A 23,722-nucleotide genomic window follows, 5' to 3' on the forward strand; every position below is an offset into this window, starting at 1 on the left:
CCGGTCGGAAGGATAGAAAACGTTCATCTATGCGAAGGGCACTTTTTGTGAACCTGTGGCGCACAGCTTCACGCCAAACTGTTTAAGGAGCAAAGCAGCGCAGCAACGTTGGCGCAACTAACACCGTGTGTAGCAGCGTCACGGTCCGCAGACGCGTCGGTGTCCTGTGCTTGTGCCACGGTCACACCAGGGAGTCGCTGCAGCGCAAACAGGTGCATCTCCGTGCACAGTGCAAGTGCCAGGCGTGCGACGCGCATGTGCGAATCGGCAAAGCAAACGAGCCGGAGCACCGTAGAGCAGCAGACTGCCGCCGCCGTCTCGTCGGACGGGGGAGCACAGAAGAGAAAACAGCAGCCGTCTGTCGTTAGCTGAGACGCTGCGTCGCGCTTCCGTTGAGAACGAGAGGCGCGATCGGTGGTGGGACGCAGCAGTTCGGTCACGTTGTAAGACAGCAGCGCCGCATTAGAATACGCCCTCTCTACACGGAGTGCCAGGCTGGCAAAGCGACACGTGAGCAGCGCAACGAGATCGTACGGGTAGGGCTCGACGCGCAGCAGCACCTGCGACGATCGCAGACTTTGTCCTGAGGAAGCAGCGCTTTCAGTTGCACTAGCGCGCGCCAATATGTGGTGCGTCACGGCATCAGGACACAACGTTCTTTGCTGCAGGGAGGGGACGATGAGCACCGCGTCGTCCTCGGGAGGTGGCATGCAGCGCGTTGGACTGGAAGAGCGCTCACTTCGCTGCGCAGTGGCTTGAACGGACTCAGAAGTGGCCTGAGACGAGGTGAGCTCGCCGAGCAGAAAAAGCGACGTTAACTCCGCCACAGTGATGTTCGGCGAGTAGTTGGAATCATCCTCTACGCCCAATAGGAGATCAGCGGCTGAGGGGGTTAGCAGCGGGAACTCTCCCGGGGTCGAGTTAGATGGTGAGGAGTCGCCGGTGACGCTGGCGGTCGTTTCAACAGACGGAGGCGGTAACACAAGACCGCGAGAGTGCAGCGGGCTAGCCGGCGCACTATCGCTGCTTCTGTGCAGCCGTTCGCCGCCTCTTCGCCGTGTGGGCGACGGTGCTGCCGAGGAGGACGACAACAACGGTGGCTGCAGCGGATCTTGTGGATTGGAAAAGTGGGATGCCAAGGATGCCCTGCTCAGCGAACGTGCCGGATTGCCGGCTTGGCTGCTGGGGTCGTACGCAAGATAGGCCAAGTCCGAGCCAATGAGTGCGGCGATGAGAAGCTCCGCTGCTTCACTTGGCGAGGTGTTTCTCAACCCAAGCGCCACAGCAAGGCGTCGCAGCAGCGGCAGGGGAAAGATGCCTTTGGCTGCCAGTGAGGTCGGATCCCCGAGCGCGCATTCGCTCAGCTCAACATTGCGTAGACACTTCCGCACGTGTCGCCCCTGTCGGTGCGCCACTCGGTCCACGTACACGTACAGGATCGAGTAAGAGGTCCGTAGCAAAGCGGGGCAAAGACATACCGTCTCGTTGGTGCTGCCGCATCCGCCAAGGCGGGCCTCCTGCGCGTAGCTCAGCGCACGCCCGAGAAGCAACACCTCGCCTGCTGCTTCCATCTGCCGCAGTACCAAATATAGCTGCTCTCTCGACTGCATCCCTAGCGCGTACGCCACCCGCCACAGCTTCGGCAGCGGAAGCATCCACACCCGCTTGCGCGCCTTCAGCTGCGTGATGAAGTCCACCACTAAGGACGTCACCCGCGCGTCCTCGGCACGCATTGCAGCGGAGGCGATTTCCTGAAATGCATAAGGTGTGAAAGAATTGTCCACCGACACATCCAACAGGCGTGGGCTGCCGTTACCGCTATTGATCTGTCGCACGCCTGCACTCAGCGCGTGCAGCCGATTTGGATGGGCGAGTAAGTGAAGCAATGCGGGGAGCGCGATGAAAGCTTCACGAGATGGCTGTGGATGACTCGGCGAGGCAGTCGATGCAGGTGGTCTTCTCGACGCGTGCACCGTCGCTGCGCGCTGCAGGAGGAGGAGCCACCAGTCACGCAAGGTAACGTGCTTTTCGCTGGTCAGCAACACCGCAGTGGCCTGAGTGGCGCTGACGGCAGACACATCAGTAACAGGCGGGATTGACGACGAGCATTGTCGGACGCCATCACACAGACGCTGCAGTGCGCGCAGTATCGTGTGCGTCGCCGCGACAGACGCATCCGTAAGCACGTCTTGAAAGGTGCCTACGAGGACGATGGAGGGAAAGTTCGATGAGGGGACATCGCCCGCCCCGCCTCCACACCGCGTGGACAACAGCATGAGCAGCGTGGTGAGCAGCCGATAGTCCCGCGTGTGAATGAACGCCTCTGTCGGTTGGGCAGGACGAAGAGAGAGACCAAATTTCCCATTGCTTTGTAGCGGGACAACTTGTTTGAGTCGGCAGAGGGGAAAACAGACGAGGACGACATCCGCCTCCATCATCGCCATCGTGCCGGCGCCGTCGCTCAGCGGAGCGGGTCCGCTATCTACGACGGTCACCTCGAGCAGACACTGCTTCTCTCCTCTAACAGAGGCGTTGATGGAGCTTTCGCCTCCCAGGGCATCTGCGTCGTCGCCGCATGCAACATCGTACGTCTGCACCGACAGAACAGCAGCATCCATCTTGAGCGCGGCGGGTTGGCCTGACGCGACTAGAGGATGGGTCGTTTTGTGCTCCGCCGCATCTTCGAGGCTTTTGCACAGCGTCGTCCGGCCGCTCTCTGACTCCCCCACAATCGCCACTTTAAGACGATGTTGCTGGCGCATGCTTTGGAAAGGAGTGGCACCCCCCGTGGAGGCAGCACCCACCCCTTTCCTGCTGCGTAGCTCCCGTGGTGGGGACTCCCTCTTCAAACCCGTTGTTGATGGTGTGGAAGCTTCGTCCTCGCTTTGCATCAACAGACGTCGAAAAAGCGATATGACCGGGTGGGAGGCTTCCGTGGGTGCGATCTCGTCCGCACGGGAGAACAAGGAAGACGAGGCTAACGAAGGGTGTACCGCGTTATCGCTGCAGGTGGCAGGGGTTTTCTGCATTGTGCCAACGTCGGGGGAGGGCTCACGCGGTGCATCGTTCACGTTTGCAGAACTGAATTGCACCTGCAGTGTGTGTAGAAAATGGTTGTGAGTGCGGTGTAGTGGAAGAGCGAAAGAGTGAAACAAACCACAAGGAAGCAGAAGGACGTGCACCAGACAAAAAAAGAAGAAAGAAAGAGCGGATACGCAGCAAAGCATACTCTCATTGACTGTGTTCGTGAAAACGAGGAGAACGGGAAAACAACGCGGATGCATCAGCGGCTCCGAGATAAAGACGCCCTCACGCATCATTCAGCGATGCCTATGAGGACGCGACACGCAGCGCCGTTGTGACTCAACACCCCTCAAAAAGAAAGCTCCCGTTCTTTCCTCGCTTTTCAGGTTGTCTTTGTGAACGAGTTACTTCATCACGTTCTGCTTCTCTGTGCATCCTACACGAAACAACAACACGGCCATGAGCGGAGGGCAGCAACGAAAACGACAGACAACACAACCACACAATCGAGCATCCCCACCAGCTGGTCACAACTGTGTAATATATATTCAACAAAAATCTACGTATATAGAGGAGCAAACACCCTCACACAGGAAAGAGAGCACTCGAGGTAATCTGGTCGCTGAGGAGGCGGTCAGCTGCTGCGGTGGGTGCTCACGCCTCCTTATGCTTCTTCAGCTGCTGTACGTACTCCACAAAATCGTCCATCGCCACCGGCCACGAGTCCTCGTCGTCGTACTCGTTGTAGCTCTCCATCTTGGCAAATGGAATGAGCTGCGACCAGGTGTCCAGTGGCACGCCCATCTGATCCAGCGCCGACCCGTTCTGATTTGTATTTTTTGCCTTCTCCGACATTATCGTAATAAAATTCAGCCACTGGTTGATGCGAGGGAAACACACATACGCCGTAAATTTCAGCTTCGCCTCCTCCTTCGTGAAAGACAGCGGTGAGGCGGAGAAGAAGAACGACCACAGCTCCTTCGCGATGTCGACGCGGTCGGTGGCCTTGTTTGTTTTCAGGCACCAATTGTAGAGAAAATGATAGAACTTCACCCGCAGCTCTTCGCTGGCGCGGAGCCGCGCGTTGAGGTCGATCACGGCGGTGTGCGCCGCAGCAAACAGAGGAGCAAAGCCGTTTTCTCTGGACGGCACTCCGGCACTGCGCGGAAGTGCTCCTGCTAGCGCCGTCATTAACGCTACAAAGCGCTTCTCGGGAATCTTGTAGTTGATCTTGGGTGATTCATCTGCTAGGAAGGCTAACAAGTAAAACGAGAGGTCCTCCAGGTTGAGGTGCACAGCGGCGGCGAGAGGCTCGAAGTGCGCGAATTCAAGGTAACGCTCACCCGGCCTGGCTCCCTCCATTGGCGACATTTGATAGATAAACTCAAAGGCTTCTTGGGCAATGCTTGCTGCAGACGCCTCTCCCTTCCCCACCTCTTTACCCTGAGAGACCTTCAAGAAGACCATCACGGCTCTTGGGCAGGGTATGTGTGTCGCTCAAACAGTCAAGTATTAGTGGAGTACAGTGCCCCCCTTCCTTCCTTCTCTCCCTCAAAGAGAGCAGATGAAAGGACTGATAGCGAAAAGACAACTAATAAAACAAGCGCAGACGCAAGCCTTCAGCGAAGTAATGCAAGCAGATGTCAGCGCAGAAGGTTCTTCAAACCACGACAGAAACAAAAAGAGGTAGCAGGAGAGAAGGGAAAAAAAAATCAGACGAAGCAATCACACACACGCAGACACAGAAGCTAGTGGCTTGTTGAGACTGCACCGTGTGAAGAACACGGCTGAAGAAAAGAAAGCGAGAGACGTAGTAGAGGTTGTGTTGGAGGGAGAGGTGAAAACGCTCGCCTCAAAGGGATGAAAGCATGACACGATTGACTAAGAACAAAAAATGTTTCCCTGTTTGTTGTCGCTGCTCTGACAGTAAGGTGGGTGAGAGAAAAAATAAAACAGAGAAAGAATGGAAACAGAGCTATCGATTGGACCGCAACACAGACGGTGAAGAGGGTGAAAAGTCATGAGCAACAAGAAACAGACATCTCAAAAGAGCAGAGCAAGGAAGGCAAACGCCGTGCTCGCCACCTCAACTTCTATTTTGTCCGCCTACAAATTCGTTGGCTGTTCAGTTTCGCGTCAACGCACAAACCGAACACGAGGAAGAACCCGAATTCCATTGGGCGTTATATTTTATCATCTTTAAACTGAAGAAGCTGAAACGTACAATACGCGTTATTTTAACCGATTACAATGCAACGCAATCATTAGCGAAAACATCATCATTAAAGTGTTAAATGTGAGAAACAAGCAAACAACAACGCCAACGAAAACTGAAAGTGGCAAATTACCAGAAAGAAGAACTGCCAATGACCACACACACACACACACACTAAAAGAAAAAAGAGAACACTACCGATTAGAGATAAAGCGCATACGAGCCGGATCGGTTCGCTTCACACAGTCGCACACCGTGTGAATGTTGCACTTCCGTTCTCCTGTTTTTATGTATTTTCCTCCTTTGCCTTGTTTTATCTGAAAGCTGACGTTGCGCGCGGCCACCATCTTGAGGTCACCACGCTTGTGCTTTATCTTGCCCTTCTTCGTCAGCTTGCGCGGGCGATCGGCCATCGCGAGCTTCTGCTTTTGTTTTGGGGCCTTTTTGGTTCGCTTGCCCATGGTGGAGCTCACAATTCTTTTTATGGGAAAGTATATATACGTGGTTCAGGAGAGCAACTGCTGGGATGGGCTTGTGAAAGCGTGGGGGAGAACGATGCAAAAGGAGGATAGCAAAAAGCCGAGTAAAGGGAGAGAGAAAAGGGATACGAGGTATGGAAATAGTGCATGTATGGAAACAGAAGTAGCACACAGTGTCGTTTAGACAGCAGCAACAATATATGTTGCTTTTGGCTCTCGTCAAGGCTGTTTTCGCCGGCATATTTGTATTTACTACTATCATTATTATTAACCTCCATCGAAACCTCCCCTGATGCTCGTGTTTCTGTGAAAGTCATTCATCGTGTAAATCGATAGCGTAAAACACTAATGCACAGAGTAACTTGGATGCTCAGGCAAACCCATACACATAATAATACTACTAACAATGAAAGACTGCTTGTGTCAGTGCGAGGCTGCGAATTGCAGGAGTTCCATGGCCTCGGGCACCTCGGGCCAGTGTTGCACACAGGCGCAACACCGCGTCAGCTGTTCCCCCTCAAGGTCGTACCGACGCGTCCACAGATTCATCAAGAGGTTGCGCACCGCTTCCTGCTGTCGTGGTCCGGTGCGGCCCATCTTCCGTAACGCTTGCAGCGTACGCATCGTGTCCTCCACCGTCATCTCTGCGCTGTGCGCGTCAACTGCGGCGCAGAGGGGCTCCAGTCGATGCGACTGCTCTTGCGGGACGTCGTCGAAAGTCGCTGCGACGTGCGCCACCACGTTGGTGAGGGCGGTCGCGGCGGCCTTGTGCGTGCTTGTGCGAAGGTGCTGCGGTTTGATCTGCTCCGTCAGCTGCATTACCCTTTCCTTCGGCACCGTCGACCACGTGCGGAGCAGCACATCCATCGGGTTCTCGTCCAAGTCGAGCTTCGGGGCGCGTGGGATGCGGGGGTGCTCACGGATGTCGCAGTAGCGCAGTGCGTTCATGACGCACGGTCCCTCGTGCGGTTCGATGTCTTTCAGCTTTTCCACCGTAATAGCGATGCTGCGGTCTACCTTAGACTTCCACGCCGCACGCAGCTCCACCGGCACCTGTGCTGCGGACAGACCGCCCGTGGCGTACAACAACTTGCAGCGCTCAGCGGTGGTGAGGCAGCCGATGCTGCGTCGCGTCTGACGCGCCACCATGAGTTTGTACTTAGGGTGTTGAATGCCGAGACAGCTGAGGCCGTGGCCCACGTCGATGTACCATTGCGGAGAGAGGGTGTAAGTTTCGTCGTTGAGCGGGTCCTGAATAGCGCGTTGCGCCTGTGGTGATAGGTGAGAAAGGCGACGTCCGCCTGAGTGTCGTCGTTCACCGTCGCCGTGGGAGTAGAAGGAAGGAGAAGAAGACGACCCGTCGTCGCGGTGCCGTCGGTTTGCGTGGGTGGTGCGTAGGGCGTGCAGGAAGACGCCGTTCATCAATGCCGTTTCACTCGGTGGCGGTTGGCGGAGCATCGCGAGACCCAGCACGTGCTGCCGCATCGCCTCCGCGTTGCAGTCGCGCGGTTCCACGAGACTCGAGAAATACTTCTGGTGGATGTGCCGGTGCTGCAGCGTGCCCAAGTGAAACAACACCTGGCAAAGTTGCTGACTTGATAGGAGGGCGTGCTGGGCGTAAAGCGTCTCGCAGCTGCGATTACAGACTTCCGCGTCATAGAGTCCCGTCCGGGCCATCGTGGCGAGGCTCATGCCTGCGTCCACGCGATTGAACGCACAGTCCCGCAACGCGGCGAGGAGGCCACGTGCACCGCGGCAGCGCTGCATTTTGGCCTCCATGTGTATCTTCGCCTTGATGGGCAGTAACCCATTTTGGTCGGCGCTGATGGCAGGGAAATTGAAGCTTTGACCGTGTACGCGGCTGTTAGCATCGATAAGGGAGAGAATGCTCAGTGTGGATGCGTTCTCGCGCGGCAGAGTCCAGAGCTGCATGGCGTGTGTGTACACGGGAACAAGCAGCGCGCCAAATCGCTTCGTTTGGGCAGATACATGAGAAGATGAGGTGGAGACTCGTGTGGGCCGCGAAGATGGAGATAAGCCGTCCGATGAAGAGGGAAAGCACGAAGGAGATGACAATTCGCTCAGCTCCATCAGTCGACCTTGACAGTCGTCCAACACGCTTATCGAGCGGAGCAGCGAGCAGACGTCGTGCAGGTTGTAATTGCGCTCCACGTGTCCACCCGCGCTGTACTGACCGACCACTGCCGCACAGTGGTCCAGCGCATCTAGCGCAGCCAGCGCGTCTTCGTCTGGCACAAACCGCAACACCGTTGAACTCGCGCGAAGCAGCTTCGGTACGAGTTTCAGCGTTTCTGCGTCCCGCGAGGTCGTCAGTTCTACTCCAGGGAGGTTTTCTCGCAGCAGCTGCACTCCTTCGTGGGCCAACAGCAACGGCGCACCTTGGCGCTGGAGCAGCTGCACTTGAATGCGCATCAGCTCGCTGCACACCGCTGAAAGCCGAGGCAACATCGCTTGTTAGAGCCCGAGCGTTTTACGATTGCCTCTGTGTGTTTGTAGAGAAGGGAGAGAGGTGGAAGGGAGAGAGAGGGAAGTACTTCAAAAGAAACGCAAGCGAGACACCGGGTTCCAGCTGCTCAGCGGGCGCCCACAATTGCCGAGCTGGAGACGACATAAAGGAGGGGTAGGGAGGAGAGGAGAGCGTTTTGCGTTTCGTTGTACGAGTATCGCGGCTGAAGCCCCGTAAAGTACATTCGATGCACGAGGAGGAAAAAGAAGAAACACAACACTCCTTAATGAACTGCAAGGCACAATCGAAGTTTTCCTGTTGTTGCCGCTGTTGGCAATGTATGTCGCTCACATCTTTTCAAGGAAAATCAAGAAGGAGCTGCAGCGAGAAAACAGAGGAGGGGATAGAGCAAGCAAAACTTCACATGTCTAATAGTCGTAAGCGGCGGAGATGCCGGAGACACCATGCTCCGCCCCTGCGTTCGATATCGTGCTCGGCTGACTGGGACTCCGCATTGCAAAGTCGCAGTCGTAGTAATACCCACCCGAGGCGAAGAAGCCGCGCTTGCCACCCAGCGAGGGACCGTGCGACTCGCTGCGCGCTGTTCCCGGGCGACTGACCGCACGCGACAACTCCAGTGATGCTGCATTCTCATTGCTTCCCGGATGTGGTGAGCCGTGCGCGGAGTATTGGGCTAAAAACAAAGCGTAACTGTAGGCGTCTTGGCTCAGCGCGGCGGGGAAATCTTGCTGGTGCGGTGATGACGACGACGACTGTAGCTGTTGCTGCTGCTGCTGCTGTTGCAGTTGTCTCTGCAACGGAGCGTTGTTGATCGAGGCGGGCGATGAGGAAACGGCTGTCTCCGAGTAGTTGTGGAAGCTAGACTCGCGATGGTCTTCGTGAACGGCGTGGCGCGCCTGCTGACGCTGGAAGACGGCGGCGGCGGCGGCGGCGCCGTCCGAAGAAGAAGAAGATTCGCTGGTGTTGTCGAACTTCATCGGGTGCCGCCCCGCGGTCAGGTTGGCGTGCACCTCCGCGGGGGCTACGGTGCCTTTCATGGGTGCCGGAATTGTACAACCCAACGCTGGAAGGGCGGCGGGCGCTCCGCTGCTGCTGGGGGAGTGTGCGCTGATCGGCTGTCGAGCCCCGAGAACCACACCGGAGCCAAACGGGCGTGTAGTGGATGACGTCGTGAGGACGACAGGGGTGTGCGCAACATGGTCATCATCGGTCGAGTTACTGCTGCTGCTGCTGTCGGATGACATATGCCGTGCACGCGACATCACGATCGTCTGTTGGGGCAGCAGCTTGCCGCTGGGCACCGCGTGTGTCGGCTCCAGTGCGGCAGAGGTTCCGGCGGTGGTGTCTGTGCGTGTGCCCTTCGCCGAATCATCGGCCACTTGGCTAATGGATGGCGAGTTGGCCAGCGAGTTGAACATGCTGTAGCTGTATCGGCCCTGATCGCTGAATTGGAGACTGTTCGCGGTGGAGCGCCCGTGATGCGGGCTGGATGGGTGGACGCCATCGCGCCTTCCTTCCGCTGGTGTGTCGGCCGCCGCGTGAGAGACGTCCCACACAGCAAGGTCGGGAGAGGAGACGTAGCAGCCCATCTCCTCCGCTGGCAGAGAAGCGGGCGGCCCGCTATCCATACGCTGTTTCGCAGCACTCTGTACTGCCTCACTGGCCAAGGGTGCATCCAGTAGTTTGCTGGAGGCCATACTGTAGGACGCGTCGAGAAGATGTGACTTCTTGGCAACTGCCTTTGCTGCTGCTGGTCCTGCTGCCATCTTTGACGTGCTCGTAGAGCCGTGCGGTGGTCGTTTGACTGCGGCGGATGGAGAAGTCGCTGCCGAAGTTGTTGCAGAGCGTGTGAGCGACTTGCACGCGGGCATGTCTTCGCTAGACTCCGTTGACAAACTCTTGTCCTCTTGTTGACTCGTCAGCCCACGCTGCGCGCGCAGGCGGTCTACGACAGAGCCAGACTTTGGCGTCGGTGTGGACGAGTAGCCTTGCTGCTCCGCCCGTGATGGCGTCTCCTCGATCGACACGGTGCTCGGGCGGCGACGCTCCGTTGCTGCTGCGGCAGAGGCGGCGTGTTGGGCCGCCAGTGACGGTGCAGCGGCGGGATTGTTTGCGGAGGTGGATGTCGACGGTGGGGCTTCCACATGTCCCTTCACCTCCTCGCGTGGTGCTTCACGGGAGCGCTGGACAACGTGGGAGATGTCGATGCGAGGGGTAGCGATGCCTGACGATCGATCCGTTGTGCTGGAGGTGCTGTGGGAGCGCGAAGACGAGGTGTAGGAAGACTCGTTGGTCGACGACGGAGAGCGCCGTGAGCGGTGACGGCGATGGTGCTCGTGACGACGCCTGTGAGACGAACTTTTCTTCTTCTTGCTGCTCCTGTGGCCAGACACCTCTTTGGCGCTTCGCTGTTGCTCCAGCAACACTTGGATAAGTGGAAGAAGTTGTTTGTAGGAGTCCACAGTTGCCTGCAGATCGGCTGGGGCTGTGTCACGTGTGAAAGAAGATGGTGGCGCAACATGCAAGGGATCTGCATGACCGTGCCGCCGTGATGGAGGCGCCTCCATCACCTGCGTGACACGGTGCACCATGAGGCGCAGGCGTGTCACTTCCGCACTGAGCGCTTCCACCTCTTGTTCCAGGATATCCATGTACATTTTTTCTCTCCCTTTCTCCTGGATGTGGCGTGTGAAAACTGCTGAGGGATCTCAAGAGCAGCACATAAGAGTTCCCCTCCCACCGCCTCTATCTTACCTTTCTATTCGAAATAAACGACAACCAGAGATCGAATACCTACGTGTGCGGTGCACGGTGGTGAATCTATGAGAGTCCTTCGACGCAGTTGCGGGGAAAGAGCAGGGAGTTTGTTCTCTACAGCTGCAAGCAAACTAACACACGAAAAGGAAAGGGAAAGAATCGCACAGGGGTGCAAAGAAGTGATGAAACGATCGAATAGGCGGTGGAGGGTATTCGCTGCGCTTGCGGCGTAGCACCAAGGACTCTAAAAAAAAGGAAAAGTGATCATTGCAGAGTGTTCATTGTTTTAGAAGGCGCATGTGCACATCAGAGTGGGGAGAGCTGTCTGACTCCCACAATGTGTACGTCTCCAAAAAGGATCGAAGGGGTCTCTCCGCGATCCAAATCAAATGAAGCAACAAAAACACCTCTCTTTCGGTCTTTTCGCCACTTTGATTTGTCAAGCTTAACGGTGTAGTAAAGTGGGCGTTTAGGTTAAAGACGCGCAGCGAACACTGTCGGAGCAGAAGAGGGCGCACAAGATAAACAACACTAATGAGGGGAAAAACAAAACGGTAAGAAAACGAAGATGAAGAAAACCCAAAACACAAACACTCTCCATCGCAACGGAGAAGGGATTATTAAGAGCGGAAAGAAGAAAAGGAGATACAGATAAACATTTGACTTACAAGTGTGACTCGAGGGGCTTGTCCGTTGCGGTGCAATAGCTTACCAATTCCTGTGTCACCTCCGTACACCGCAGTAGGTCGGCAACGGCGGTGTACTCGTTCGCCTCGTGCGCGCCCGCCGTGCCCGGTCCGATAATCACCGTCGGGATGCCGAGTTCCTCCTGAAAGAAGCCAGCCTCCGTGGTGCCGGTGCCCTTCACCACCTTCTGCGACTTCATGATTTTCCGGGCCAATTTAGTGAACGGCGCATCCTCCTTGGCGTTGAAAGCCGGGCAGCAGCAGAACGCGTCCAAGTCCACCGCCGCCTCCGCGTACTCCTTGCGCATCTCCGGCACCACCACCTCGTTGATGTACTGACGAATACGCGCGTCGACGTTCATCGCAACTTTGGTGTCCGCGATGCGGATGTTGAACTCAAAAACACACTCGGCCGGCACCGTGTTCACGGCGTTGCCACCTTGGATAAGATTCGTCGACATGGGCGAGAAGGGGCAACCGTAGCTCGTGTCGTGAACATCGTTGTCACGAACCTCCTTCGCAATTTCACGGATCTTCGTGATTATCATCGCGGCGTATTCGATGGCGTTGCAGCTGGTGCCCATCAGCGCCATGGAGGAATGAATTGCTTTGCCCTTCACCGTGCAACGCCACACACGATGACCCTTATTGCCGGTGCAGACTTCAAGGCGTCCATCGCCGACGAGGCATGCATCAGCCGTAATCTTCTTCTCCTTCATGTAGTCAACCAGCACCGGGATGCCGATGCAGCCGAGCTCTTCGTCATAAGAGAAGGCGAGGTGAATCGGCTTGGCGCGCTTCATGGACAAGAATGTCGGCACAAGAGCCAGCACCACGGCAAGGAAGCCCTTCATGTCTGCCGTGCCGCGTCCGTACAGCTTGCCGTCTCTCTCCGTCAGCGTCCACGGATCGGAGTCCCACTTCTGCCCCACTACGGAGACGACGTCGGTGTGACCAGAAAGAATGATACCGCCGTTGGTCGAGCCATTCACACCGGGCAGCGTGCAAAGCAGGTGGGCTTTGTTTTTATCTGGACTGTAGACAATCTGCGGCTTCTGCCCGATGGACGTCAGGTAGTCACGGAGGTAGTAAATGATCGCCAGATTCGATTGGGTGCAGGTGGTGTCGAAGCTGACGAGCTTCGCCAGCCACTCCTTCGGACCGTTTGGGAAAACCATTACGTTGAGAGAAATATAGATGGAGAAGTCTTTTTGCGAACTAGGGGAGCGATGATAGGTGGTAGGGCGATAAGGGGACGAATCGAGTGTGACGAGGTGTCTGAAGGAGAAAGGCCAGAGGAAACAGCGAGAGCGACATCGACACTCGCATAAACTCGCTTTGATCACCTCACACAACGAAGTGTTCAAAGCGAGACAAAAGTGTAACAGTCACAGCCCCTCCAAGAAAAGAGTAGCGTTGAAATACGCAATTCGCACCAGTAAACAAATGAAGATAGCTTTAATAACGATACTAATTGGCGATTGTGCGCAGGTGCTCATGCAAAGGAATCAACCGGAAAAGAACGAAAACACGATAAGGAATGCACGACGAGGTCGAAACGCCTCATATCGGCCGTAGAGAAGAAGGGGAATAGAAAGAAAAAAAACGCTACCTTTTTGCCACGATAACTGCGCACGCCACCTCGATGAACATTTAATAGTTTTTTGTCCAATTCATTAAAAAGACTCTACAACAAATACAAATAAACGTTCAGAGTTAGAAGGAAAAAAAAAAGATAGTTATAGCTATGTGATTGAGTAAGGGAAAATAGCACTAAAAAAAAGTCTTTCGATAAGGCCCGCACGGCTCCGCAAAGCCAAACAGAGGAGATTTGACCCAGTACTCCGCTTATCACAGATGCGATTCGAACGGGTTGTCAGTTTCGGTGCAGAGGGTCACCAGCTGAAGCGTGACGCGGTGCGAGTTCATCAGGTTTTCCACCGACGTGTACTCGTTCGCCTCGTGCGCGCGTGCAGTGCCGGCGCCGATAATCACTGTCGGTACACCCAAACGTTCCTGAAAGTATCCTGCCTCCGTGGTACCGTCACTCTTTACTATCTGGTCCGTGCCCATGACCCGCCTCGCCAGCTTGGTAAAAGGTGCAGACTCATCAGCATTGAAGCCAGGACACGTATTGTAGGTGTCCAGTTCCACCGCCGCCTCCGCGTACTCCTTGCGCATCTCCGGCACCACCACCTCGTTGATGTACTGACGAATACGCGCGTCCATGCGGCCCAGCACCTTCGAATTCCACACGCGCAGGCTGAACTCAAACACAAACTCGGCCGGCACCGTGTTCACGGCGTTGCCACCTTGGATAAGATTCGTCGACATGGCGGAATAGGGACAGCGGTAGTGATGGTCGCGTGCGTCGTGTGCCTTAAGTTCCTTCGCCATCTCCCGCACCGTTGTAATGATCATCGCGGCGTATTCGATGGCGTTGCAGCTGGTGCCCATCAGCGCCATGGAGGAATGGATTGCTTTGCCCTTCACCGTGCACCTCCACTGTGAGTGGCCTTTGTTACCCGTCCGCAGCGCGTAGTTGCCGTCGCCGACGAGGCACACGTCCGCTTTCACGTTGTTCTTCTTCATGTAGTCAATCAGCGACGGGATGCCGGTACACCCCATTTCTTCGTCGTAAGAAAATCAAATGTGAATGGGCTTGGCGCGCTTCACAGACAGAAACGTCGGGAGAAGTGATAACGTCACGGCAAGGAAGCCCTTCATGTCGGAGGCACCACGGCCGTAGAGCCTGCCCTCCTTCTCCGTCAGAGTCCACGGGTCCGTGTCCCACTTTTGCCCCACTACGGAGACGACGTCGGTGTGACCAGAAAGAATGATACCACCGTTGGTCGCGCCATTCGCACCGGGCAGGGTGCAGAAGAGGTGGCCTTTCTTCTTGTCGGGGCTGTAGACGATCTTCGGCTTCTGCCCGAGGGACTCGAGGTAGTCACGGGCGTAGTAGGCAAGCGGCAGGTTCGATTGAGTGGTGCAGGTGGTGTCGAAGCTGACGAGCTTCGCCAGCCATTCCTTCGGTGTGCTTGGAAACGTCACGTTGTAGTTTTATTCCTCTACCGGGTTTTTTTTTTTAGCAAGTGCTACGATAGGTGTCAAAAGGTAAAGTCGCGTCTTGAAAACGAGCAGCACGCGGAGAACGCAGAAGAACAAAGAAAATGTACCACATCAAGACAAAGAGAGGAAGTAGCGAAGAAGGACGAGAATACCACTAATAGGAACGCGGCAACCGCGCCACCGGCAACGACGCGAGAAATCAACTGTGTGCAGATGACGTAGAGAAGAGAAGCACCCGGGGAAAAAAGATGCTCTACCGCCCCAAAAACGGAGCGTTTGAATTAATTTGTTTTGTGATTCGCTCCTTGCTTGCCTGTAAGTGTGGCTTAATCACCACAGCATCACCAAATACTATAGCAGCAAAAAAAAAAACTGCACATTACCATTAAACGCTTCGACAAATAATGCACCTAAACCCATTGTCAAGCATCTTGGGCCGCTTCGCTGCTGGGAAACGCGTCGGCGGAGGGAATACAAAACTCCCTCAGCACACTTGTCGCGTAACTCCCAGGTGGCAGCGAGAAGGCAGCCACCAACACCTGTACCACACCTTTCGGCTCTGACGCGACAACTTCCGCCGTCGCATTGGTTGACGACGGCAGCTCGGTGTGCGGCTGCTGAGCGCAGAACAACTCCCAGTCAGAGCGCAGCACTGGTGTACGCCAGCTGGCAGCTGTCTGCAGACGGAGCTCGAAGTCTTTCGGCCGTACACCAAGTGCACGGTAGGTGCCGTAAAAGTGAAACACTTTGATCAGCGACAGCGCCTCCTTGCCCTGGAAGTCGATGCCCAGCTCTTGCAATACTTTCTCGTAGTCTGCGCGAGAGCAACCAGAGGCTTCTGGGTAGACGAGCCCCTGATCCGGCCCTGGAACGGGCAGCAGGACGTCGGCAAGTGTGAAGCGAGAGCACTCCTCCTCCGAGGTGAGCTTGCGAACCGTCGGCATCTTCAAATCACCAGCCGCAGCATCGTCATCCGCTGCCGTGATTGCAGTGCCGGCGCCATCGTCTTCTTTTCCGCTGAGTCGTGCTTCGTACGTGGACTCCAACACAAGGTCACCGACCTCCGCGTGGATGCGCTCTGGGCCCGACAGGCGTGCCGAGGCCATTCGGTTCCACACCAAACTCTGCACCGCGTGGAAGTACATCATCGCCATGGTACGCGCCATGGACCGCAGGGCACCCAGGTAATCATTCGGGTTGGCGCTGAGGTGCTTGAGGACGTCGCGCTCCTGGTAGCAGTAGTAAGGCGCCCTCTGCAATGCTTCAGTGTAGTTGCCAGCCTGAAACAGCTCCACCACTTTCGCCATCTCAGGAACAATGGTGGCCTTTGACGCAAGCAGGAGCCGTAGACCTTCGAGGAGGTTACCGCGCAAGAACTGGATGCCGACATCGCTCGTCAGCACGTCTGTCGTGCCGAAACGCTGCGGGCCAAAGTAGTTGACCACGCCGTACCTCTGCACCACGTTTTCTACTTCCTGCAAGTAATCTGCCGTGAGAGCTGCGGAAGGCTCAGCGGACTCGTACGCAGCACACCCCGACGCATCAGCATCGTGATTGGGAAACACACGCAGCGCAATCCGAAAGTGGTTCCCCTTAGCGTCACCGAGACGTAAGCCGTGGTCTTCCTGCGTAAAGCCGCACACCTTAATAACGTTGTGCAAGCCAAAGGTGCGCGCATTGATTGACTTGAGCCTCTCCACCGTCGTTTCGCGAATCGCCACGCGTTGAAGCGTGACGGCGCGCTTGTCCTTTGTGCCGCAAAACTGCACTTGGCGGCTGGACAGCTTCAAATGAGCCGCGATCATCCGTAGCGCTTGGTTGCTGTCGGTGTTTTCCTTGTACAAGGTAAAATGGTGGTACACCGGCGGCGGCCGTTGCGCGCGAGAGCGACGCCGCGCTTCGCGCCGATCCGTCGCGTTCGCCCGTACCACGCAGACAACGCCGTCCACCGTGTTGCTCACGTGTGTAGCACCGAGGCAAGCCTTGATGGCGGCGTGAAGCTGTCCTCTCCTTTCCTTGTCCGTAACACTGGGAAGTGGGATCGACTTTGCCTCCTCGGCCAGTCCGGCGAGGAGGGCCGCGAGGTCGTTCGGGCTGACAAGCGGTCCGATGGTGTCCGCGACAGAGTTAGACGAAGAGCCGGGAGGGACTGACGAAGGCGGCTGCGCTGCAGTTACAGTGGAGGTCTTCCTCTCATCATCGTCCTCGTTGACCTCGCGGCTCCGCTTCCCGTCACCGGGCGTATCCGACTGCTGCGTTGTTGCGGCGTGCTCCGACTGATCCGTCTTTACTCCGCCACCGCAGCGGTCGCTGCCGTTGCTCTCCAGCTCCAGTCGGAGAGGGGTACCGTTGCCGTAAAATGCAGGGAGCTCTCGCACCTCAAAATCGGTGTAGAGTGTTTTGAGAGAGACAACCGGTCGAGGTGGTGCGGAAGTGCTGTGCGGGCCCGCTTCACTTCCACGCGCGAGGTCCACTACGCGGCGAGTGGCGCCAATCGTTTCCTCGCGCAGCAGGTGCTTCCGCGTGGTACTGGCGAGAAAATCGTGCATTTGTGTATTCGGCGTGCTGCGAGGAATCAATCGAACAACACACGCACGCACACACAAGAATGGAGATGAGAGACAACAAAAGAACAGCAGAGGAAGAACGTTGAAGGAACACATACACGGATAGTTCAGCCAAAATTCAGAAAGACAAACAGAGGAGAGGGGGGGGGAACTCTCTATTCTTACCGATGCCGAAGCTACTCCTCGCTACTGAGCTGATAATATGACAGACACCTCCGAGGAAACAGTCCGAGGAATGAAAACAAGACAAACGCCAGATTAACGTTTCTTGTGTTCTATTATTATTATTTGAACAATGCTGGCGCCATGGTGCACGAATTCCGCCATCGTAAAAGAAGTGCATTTTGATACCGGATTGAACTCGTTAGGACGTCGTCGTTCGTCCTTACACGATCTTCTCCCACTTTTCCACTACCTGGGGCAGCTCGCGCGCAATACGCTGGAGAGGCGCCGGCAGCGTGAGACGCCCTTCACACGCCCACTGAGACAGCGTGAAGAGGACTTGGAAAAAGTTTTTCCGCTCCGGCGTGCCCTTCGGGAGCCCAAGCGTGGAGAGGACAAGACGTCGCATATCCTCAAACTCCGTCACCGTCACCCAACCTGCATCGCCCATCGGCAACGAGTCCGCCGATGCTATCACGCCTGTAGAGGAACCAGGAGAAGAAAGTCTGGTGTGACTCATTTCCGTTCCGGCTGCCTTCCCTTCTGTGTCGGCTGCCATCATCTCTGTCTCTCGCTGCTGCAGCCACGCGCGACTCTCTGCCGAGAGCGCGTCGACCAGCCGACGAAGGTTGTCCGAAGACACCTCGAACGCCGCCCGGTCGCCGCGCTGCCTGTGACCCTTCCGCTGCGTCGTCACGTGCTGAAGGACCTGCACTAGGTAGCACTGCAGCAGCGACACCCCAATGCGCGGCGCGGCCGACTTGGTGGAGAGCAGCAGCATCTCCTGCTCAATCGCCGCGACAGGAAAGAGGTGTTTGATCTCGTAGTCCATGAGAACGATATCAGCCACGTCAGACCATGCCTCGTGCAATCCGAGGCAGTGCGCCAGTCGGGTGAGGCATTGCCGTGTGTCGTCCGCCACTAAACCGAGATACGGCGTCGGTGTGAATACAGCCGCAGCCGCAGCAGGAGCAGAGGACGGAGAGGGCAGATTACCGCGTTGCTGGCCGTAGAGGACACTGCCCGCTACGAGAAAGCGCCGCATCACTGCCACTGCCACGCCCACGTCCAAGGGTGCGCTCGTCGGTTGCTCATCCTCCATGGCGTAGGCGGAGAGCGCAAGCCCTGCGCCTTGCGCCAGCGCCGGTTGTGACGGAGAAGGGAGGTTGACCTCGGCGATGAAGACGTCGGGCAGCAGACGCAGCTGGTCACGGCGGTTCGCGCCACCGATCAGCTCCTTCCACGGAACGGCCATCTGCGACTGGAGCTGCGTAAGCGCCACCCCGCCCATCGTTAAGGCGGAGGCTTCGGAAAAAAAGAGAAGCAGAGACACCAGCCGGCTCACGCGTTGAACGCGCCGCAACGGCGCGTGCGGGGCCTGTGCGAGCACTTGCATCAAAATCGTGAGTCGCGTACGCAGAAAGCTCGGCACGAGGGGGAAGAGCAACGCGTCGTCCTCGGAGAGTGCCATGTTGATCTGCTGAATAAGCCGCACACGATCTGCGTTCCCCAGGGGCGCGACGGCTTGCTGGAGCATGCTCTCAATAAGCGCTGCCAGCTTCTGAACACTCTTCAGGTACTCGCGCGATGTGCGGCTGCCGAACAGGATGAGACCTTCTGGGGCGCCGTCCACAGGGAACAGGTTGCCGTCTGGGATGGCGTTGTTGTCCCAAAAGAAGAAGGCCACGTCCGTGAGAGGGCGAGTGGCGTGCTCCAGCACACTCATCGCCACGAGCAGCAGGCAGGATGTGTACACGGATTGACGGCTTTCATCGTCCGCCGCTGCTCCTCGCAACGTTGTCTTGAGGCTGCGGCTTTTGCTTTTGCCAGTTGCCGAGCTTGTCAGTTGCAACCACAGGTTCTCTAGCGGCTTGGTGACGTCATTACGGAAGCGCTCCTGATCCCACTTGTGGCTATCGATCCATGGAAGGGACTCTACAACGTCCGGGCTGTCGCAGGCGCCGCTGCTGCGGCTGCGCACGTTCTCCGTTGCGCCGAGGGAGGAGATAAAAGTGTAAAAAAGCGGCAGGTTACGCACGGCCTCGGCGTCTGCGTCGGCACGCGGAATGACGTAGTCGTCCAGAAGGGAGACGGAGATGCCGTTGCGCTGCAGATACACCTCGAACGCATCGCCCTCTGTTTGCACCGCACGACTGCGAAGTCCGCTGCTGTCGGCAGCAGAAGCGGCAACGCTGGCCGTTGATGTCAGCGGCAACGACGGCGGCTCCACGCTGCCGAGGCGTAGCGAAAAGGCAATGCGTGCGTCGGTGCAAGGACTGCTGATCGGATCTGAAGCCGGTGCGGACGCAGCTGCAGGAGGGGCAACACCCTTCGTCAGTGAGTACCACAACTGAAGGAGCTGTCGCACGCGACGAGTGAAGTGTTGCCCGGTGATGAAGGACGTGCTCGGCCGAAGCGCGCATCGAACGGCACAGCACCACAGCAGACTCGTGATGCTGTTCGCCGCGGTGTTCGTCGCAATATCCCCATCGACCGAGATGAATGGGATAGGCGCCCGATCCAGTGCGAAGAGAAAATCGCCGTCGGAGAAGCTCAGAAGGATCGCGACGAGGAGTCCCACGGTGGTGCTCGAGAGCAGCGAGCACAGGTTGCGGCCGCCTTGGCGGGAGATCCAGGTGACCGTAAGGACGGCCACGTCACCGTCGGTGCAACCCAGCTCGGTGAGAACGGGGAGCTGCGCAAAGAAACTGTTGAGGCCGAGTTTCCCAAAGGCCAGATCGGAGAAGGGGCCGAGGAAGTTGATACTGCCGTCGGCGTCCTCAGCGGCTTCGATGGCGTCGCAGAGAAACGACGGACGGGTTGTGCCGCAGTAAAAGCAATGGAGGAAGGTGGCGAGCGGCATGAAGGAGGCAGGATCAGCCAACGCGCACGGCGTAGCTGACGCCGCCGCTGTGGTGAGAGATGGCACCTTGCGCAACACCTGGTATAAGTGCGCGGCGAAGTACTTCTTAAAGACATGCAGCTCCGCGGGAAAGGCGGCCAGAAGGGCCTCCATGCGCTCCTCCATGTGCCGCACAAAGGCGACCGTGGCGGCGCTGTCGGCTGTGGAAAAGGTCTCCTTCCACAACTCGGGTGTGATGAGGCCGGACGTCCACTGCGCCGGGTCGAAGTAGCGCGACGGTGCCACCCGTCGACAGGACAGCAGTCGATAATAGTTCTCCGTGAGGGAGCGGTAGGTGCGCACGTAGTGTAAGCATTGCGCAGCAGTCATGTTGTGGGGCACAGCAGCTGCCGAGCCTTCCAACACCAGCTGTGGTGTGCATGGCATCGCCGCCACGAAGATCTCCGCGTAGCCGGGCGCGAAGCGGCGTTGCACCGTATGGCAGAGAAGCTCCAAAGATTTACTGTACTGCCGTACCTCGTCGCCGCCCTTCACCGCATAGGCTTTCACCACCGCCGCCGTATCTCCAGAGGAAGAACCGTCTTCTGCCGGAGAAGTTGGCGCGACGCTGTCTTCCCACACCACACGCGGCTGCGGCAACGGGAGTTGCAGCGCCAGTTCCACGAAGTCATCGGGGGTTTGACACGCGCGCAGCACCGAAGAGCTCAGCAGCGCCGCCTCATCGCTTGCTGACGTGGAAGTGGTAGTGGCCTCGCCAGCGGAGAGGGACGGCATGGGCTGTAAAAACGAAGCATTTCCAACGATGTCCTTCAGCACCCAGCCAACACGAATCGCGTACACGGTGCCTGCGGGGTCCATCAAGAGGGCATCGCTGCCACACCCGCTGCAGACGCTCGGCGCCAGCTTGCCGCCGCTCAGAAGGCCTCTGCTCGCCCCCGCATCATCACAGCGCTCCCTCGGGACGCCACAAGTGCGAAGAAGAACGCAGCCCTCCGGCACGTGACACGCTGCCAGGCGCTCCCACGTCCGCGGCGTGTACACCTCCACGGCGCGACGCAACGGCAGGTAGACGATCAGCAACAGCGCCGGTCTGCCCGCTGCACTGTCCACCCACCACCACGTAAACTGCGCGGCGCGACATCCTTTCAGAACACCGCTGATGACGCCCGTTTGCACCTCCGCCACGTATATGCGTCCACCGCCCTCAACGGCGAAGACGGCGTACTGCTGAGAGGGGTCAATTTGCAGCGCGACACACTTCGCATCTGCCTGCAGAAACCGTCGTGTATCGGGCGTCGGAATCTTCTTCAGGTGCGGGGGACGCTCGATTGGACTTGTGGTGCCCAACGCGCTGAACCACAATGTGCGCGCCACGCCTGTCACCATGTTCTTCACTGCCTTGACCGCGTTGGAAGCAGAAAAGCCAGAGGAATGCGGTTGGAGTCGGTAAAAGGAAAAGAGTGGGCTGCTGCCGCCTATTAAAAGCGACTCGAACGGGCGTCGCTGTGCTTCTAACGGGGCGAGCAGCGCCGTCGCCTCCGGCATCTCTGTCAAGATATCGGCGTCGCGTATGGAGAAGAGCGTGGACTGCGGGGAAGCCGACTTGCTCGTTGCGGTGTGCTCTTCGATAGGGGAATTAGAGGACGGGGGCTCCAACACAAAAATATGGCCGATGTGGGCCGCAAAGTCGCTAGCGGGCCCGGCGACAGGGAAGGAGCTGGCGGACGTGTCCGCGTCCCACTCCAGAATCAAGTGAGGGCGGCGGCCGTCGAGGCGGTCTACCGACGACCGCACAAACGCGTCCAACGCCGCGCGGGTCAGTTCCACCACCTTTCCACCGCTGTGCACAACGTAGACGGAGGCCACACGGGACCCAACAGTAGGTGATGCGGCATCGGCAGCAGCAGCCTTCTTGGACAGAACGGACCCGTCTTGACTAACGAAAATGTTATTCTCCTGTGAGAAGGGCAGCGACGGATTCCACAGTTGCTCCTCTCGCTTCTCGCGCACCACAAACTTCACGACCGCTTGGTTGTTTAGGGACCTCTTGCTATCACCCTGGGCCCCCTCCGCCTCCCCATCGCTTGTGCCTCCGTCCAGTGGAGCTGTAGAGGTGGTGGTGCTACGGCCGCCGCGAGCCTCTCTGGAGAAGAGGTGGTGGTACTGGAACTGTGCGACGGCGAGGATTGTTCCCCGCAGCGCGTTGCCCACGATGACGGTGCCGTTCGACGTGCCAATAAAAAAGTGAATGTGGACGAGGTGGACGGACGGGATCGACGACGCAGCACCAGCGGCGGCGGTGTCGCGCAGCGGGTTCACGGATGTGGCGCGGTCCTCCTCTTCCAGCGCCGCGACGAAGGCTGCCCCGAGTGGATCGCGCACGAGGGTGACGGTTTCAATGACGCCTTCGTCCTCCGCCACGAGGTGAATAACTCGCGGAACACGAAATCCGGCTTTGAGCGCGAAGGGTACCGCCACAGAGGTCGGGTGTGTAGGTCCTCGGGGAACGCCGTCGGCCTCACAGAGGCGGCGTTGCACCTCTGGCAACGAAGAAGACGATGGAGACACTCGTGATGAGTTGGTCTTGAAGCTATTGAGAGCAGGCGAAACCGTGGTTGTATTGGTCGCAGCAGCACTCTTCCCAGCAGGCTGGACAAGCTCCAAAATACACTGGTTCTTCGTGCGAACGATGCTGGCGATGAGGAAAACGCTAGGAAAGACCTCTACCACGGAAGGCGCGACGCCAGTGAACAGTCCCCTCTCTCGTGCAGGCACTCTGCCCACCGTAACGAGCTCAACCGGCGTGGTGGCGGTGGACATGTGCAGCCATTAAATTTCTAGAGAAAAACAAGTTTTTTTTTCTTTCTTTTACGGAGCCGCTGTGAGTGTGAATATGAGTGCCGTCACCTTTCGTGCCGATCGTCGAGGCGACACACAACTGTGGAGAGAATTGGAGGCGGCACAACATCAAAAACAAGACAGAACGAAAAAAAAACGAAGCGGCCGAAACTCGCTCGCGTGCAACGGAGGATTACGCCAAAAAAGAGAAAGAGGAGGGGAACAGAAAATAGACTGTTTGCTCGGGCCAGATCACACACACACACACACACACAGAAAGAGAGGGGAAAGCACGCGGCGCATCCTCTTGGGGATCAAGTCGCGCCACAGACATATCGCTTTCTTAAAGTGACCATTGGCCACGCTCATCACATGCTTCCGTGTCAAGGAGGAGTGAGCTACGTACCCCTTCAACGCCCCGCAGAACACAAACGTTCATTTCAGTCCAAGATCTCCGTCGTACGCGGAAAGCGAGAGGTATAGAGCAAAAACAAAACAAAACTCGAAAAAGACAACAAAACAAACAAAAGCAGAACGCACACAAGACACAGAAATGACGCTGTTCGAATTC

The 23,722-nt window shown here is 57.2% G+C and overlaps 9 protein-coding genes across 12 annotated transcripts; all 9 read right to left on the reverse strand.

The window, feature by feature from the left end:
* Nucleotides 1-68: 68 nt before the first annotated feature.
* ABB37_03992 (hypothetical protein) lies at nucleotides 69-3,093 on the reverse strand (the record flags this gene model as incomplete). Its single annotated transcript, XM_015801503.1, has 1 exon — nucleotides 69-3,093. Exon 1 carries the CDS (start codon nucleotides 2,760-2,762, stop codon nucleotides 69-71), a length of 2,694 nt encoding a protein of 897 aa, XP_015660123.1. The 5' UTR covers nucleotides 2,763-3,093.
* A 585-nt stretch (nucleotides 3,094-3,678) lies between these two features.
* On the reverse strand, nucleotides 3,679-4,945 carry ABB37_03993 (hypothetical protein; the record flags this gene model as incomplete). 2 transcript variants are annotated; one of them, XM_015801505.1, is made up of 1 exon in its annotated part: nucleotides 3,679-4,945. In XM_015801505.1, exon 1 carries the CDS (start codon nucleotides 4,489-4,491, stop codon nucleotides 3,679-3,681), a length of 813 nt encoding a protein of 270 aa, XP_015660125.1. In that variant the 5' UTR covers nucleotides 4,492-4,945. The 2 variants fall into 2 exon arrangements, with proteins under 2 accessions (XP_015660125.1, XP_015660124.1); XM_015801504.1 differs by having other exon boundaries at nucleotides 3,679-4,683.
* Nucleotides 4,946-5,433: 488 nt separating this feature from the next.
* Nucleotides 5,434-5,771, reverse strand: ABB37_03994 (phosphoprotein lepp12 (LEPP12); the record flags this gene model as incomplete). The annotated part of the gene is made up of 1 exon (XM_015801506.1): nucleotides 5,434-5,771. The coding sequence occupies exon 1, from the start codon at nucleotides 5,698-5,700 to the stop codon at nucleotides 5,434-5,436; it is 267 nt and encodes an 88-aa protein (XP_015660126.1). The 5' UTR covers nucleotides 5,701-5,771.
* Nucleotides 5,772-6,141: 370 nt separating this feature from the next.
* Nucleotides 6,142-8,222, reverse strand: ABB37_03995 (hypothetical protein; the record flags this gene model as incomplete). The annotated part of the gene is made up of 1 exon (XM_015801507.1): nucleotides 6,142-8,222. The coding sequence occupies exon 1, from the start codon at nucleotides 8,185-8,187 to the stop codon at nucleotides 6,142-6,144; it is 2,046 nt and encodes a 681-aa protein (XP_015660127.1). The 5' UTR covers nucleotides 8,188-8,222.
* A 391-nt stretch (nucleotides 8,223-8,613) lies between these two features.
* On the reverse strand, nucleotides 8,614-11,095 carry ABB37_03996 (hypothetical protein; the record flags this gene model as incomplete). Its single annotated transcript, XM_015801508.1, has 1 exon — nucleotides 8,614-11,095. Exon 1 carries the CDS (start codon nucleotides 10,861-10,863, stop codon nucleotides 8,614-8,616), a length of 2,250 nt encoding a protein of 749 aa, XP_015660128.1. The 5' UTR covers nucleotides 10,864-11,095.
* Nucleotides 11,096-11,627: 532 nt separating this feature from the next.
* ABB37_03997 (glutamamyl carboxypeptidase putativemetallo-peptidase Clan MH Family M18) lies at nucleotides 11,628-12,868 on the reverse strand (the record flags this gene model as incomplete). 2 transcript variants are annotated; one of them, XM_015801510.1, is made up of 1 exon in its annotated part: nucleotides 11,628-12,868. In XM_015801510.1, the coding sequence occupies exon 1, from the start codon at nucleotides 12,825-12,827 to the stop codon at nucleotides 11,628-11,630; it is 1,200 nt and encodes a 399-aa protein (XP_015660130.1). In that variant the 5' UTR covers nucleotides 12,828-12,868. The 2 variants fall into 2 exon arrangements, with proteins under 2 accessions (XP_015660130.1, XP_015660129.1); XM_015801509.1 differs by having other exon boundaries at nucleotides 11,628-12,857.
* Nucleotides 12,869-13,500: 632 nt separating this feature from the next.
* On the reverse strand, nucleotides 13,501-14,779 carry ABB37_03998 (Acetylornithine deacetylase-like protein; the record flags this gene model as incomplete). 2 transcript variants are annotated; one of them, XM_015801512.1, is made up of 1 exon in its annotated part: nucleotides 13,501-14,779. In XM_015801512.1, exon 1 carries the CDS (start codon nucleotides 14,275-14,277, stop codon nucleotides 13,501-13,503), a length of 777 nt encoding a protein of 258 aa, XP_015660132.1. In that variant the 5' UTR covers nucleotides 14,278-14,779. The 2 variants fall into 2 exon arrangements, with proteins under 2 accessions (XP_015660132.1, XP_015660131.1); XM_015801511.1 differs by having other exon boundaries at nucleotides 13,501-14,748.
* Nucleotides 14,780-15,143: 364 nt separating this feature from the next.
* ABB37_03999 (hypothetical protein) lies at nucleotides 15,144-17,287 on the reverse strand (the record flags this gene model as incomplete). Its single annotated transcript, XM_015801513.1, has 1 exon — nucleotides 15,144-17,287. The coding sequence occupies exon 1, from the start codon at nucleotides 17,268-17,270 to the stop codon at nucleotides 15,144-15,146; it is 2,127 nt and encodes a 708-aa protein (XP_015660133.1). The 5' UTR covers nucleotides 17,271-17,287.
* A 386-nt stretch (nucleotides 17,288-17,673) lies between these two features.
* Nucleotides 17,674-23,252, reverse strand: ABB37_04000 (hypothetical protein; the record flags this gene model as incomplete). Its single annotated transcript, XM_015801514.1, has 1 exon — nucleotides 17,674-23,252. The coding sequence occupies exon 1, from the start codon at nucleotides 23,131-23,133 to the stop codon at nucleotides 17,674-17,676; it is 5,460 nt and encodes a 1,819-aa protein (XP_015660134.1). The 5' UTR covers nucleotides 23,134-23,252.
* Between the last annotated feature and the right edge of the window lie 470 nt (nucleotides 23,253-23,722).

Source organism: Leptomonas pyrrhocoris, assembly GCF_001293395.1.
Source record: "Leptomonas pyrrhocoris isolate H10 chromosome Unknown, whole genome shotgun sequence".
In the NCBI taxonomy this organism is placed as follows: domain Eukaryota; phylum Euglenozoa; class Kinetoplastea; order Trypanosomatida; family Trypanosomatidae; genus Leptomonas; species Leptomonas pyrrhocoris.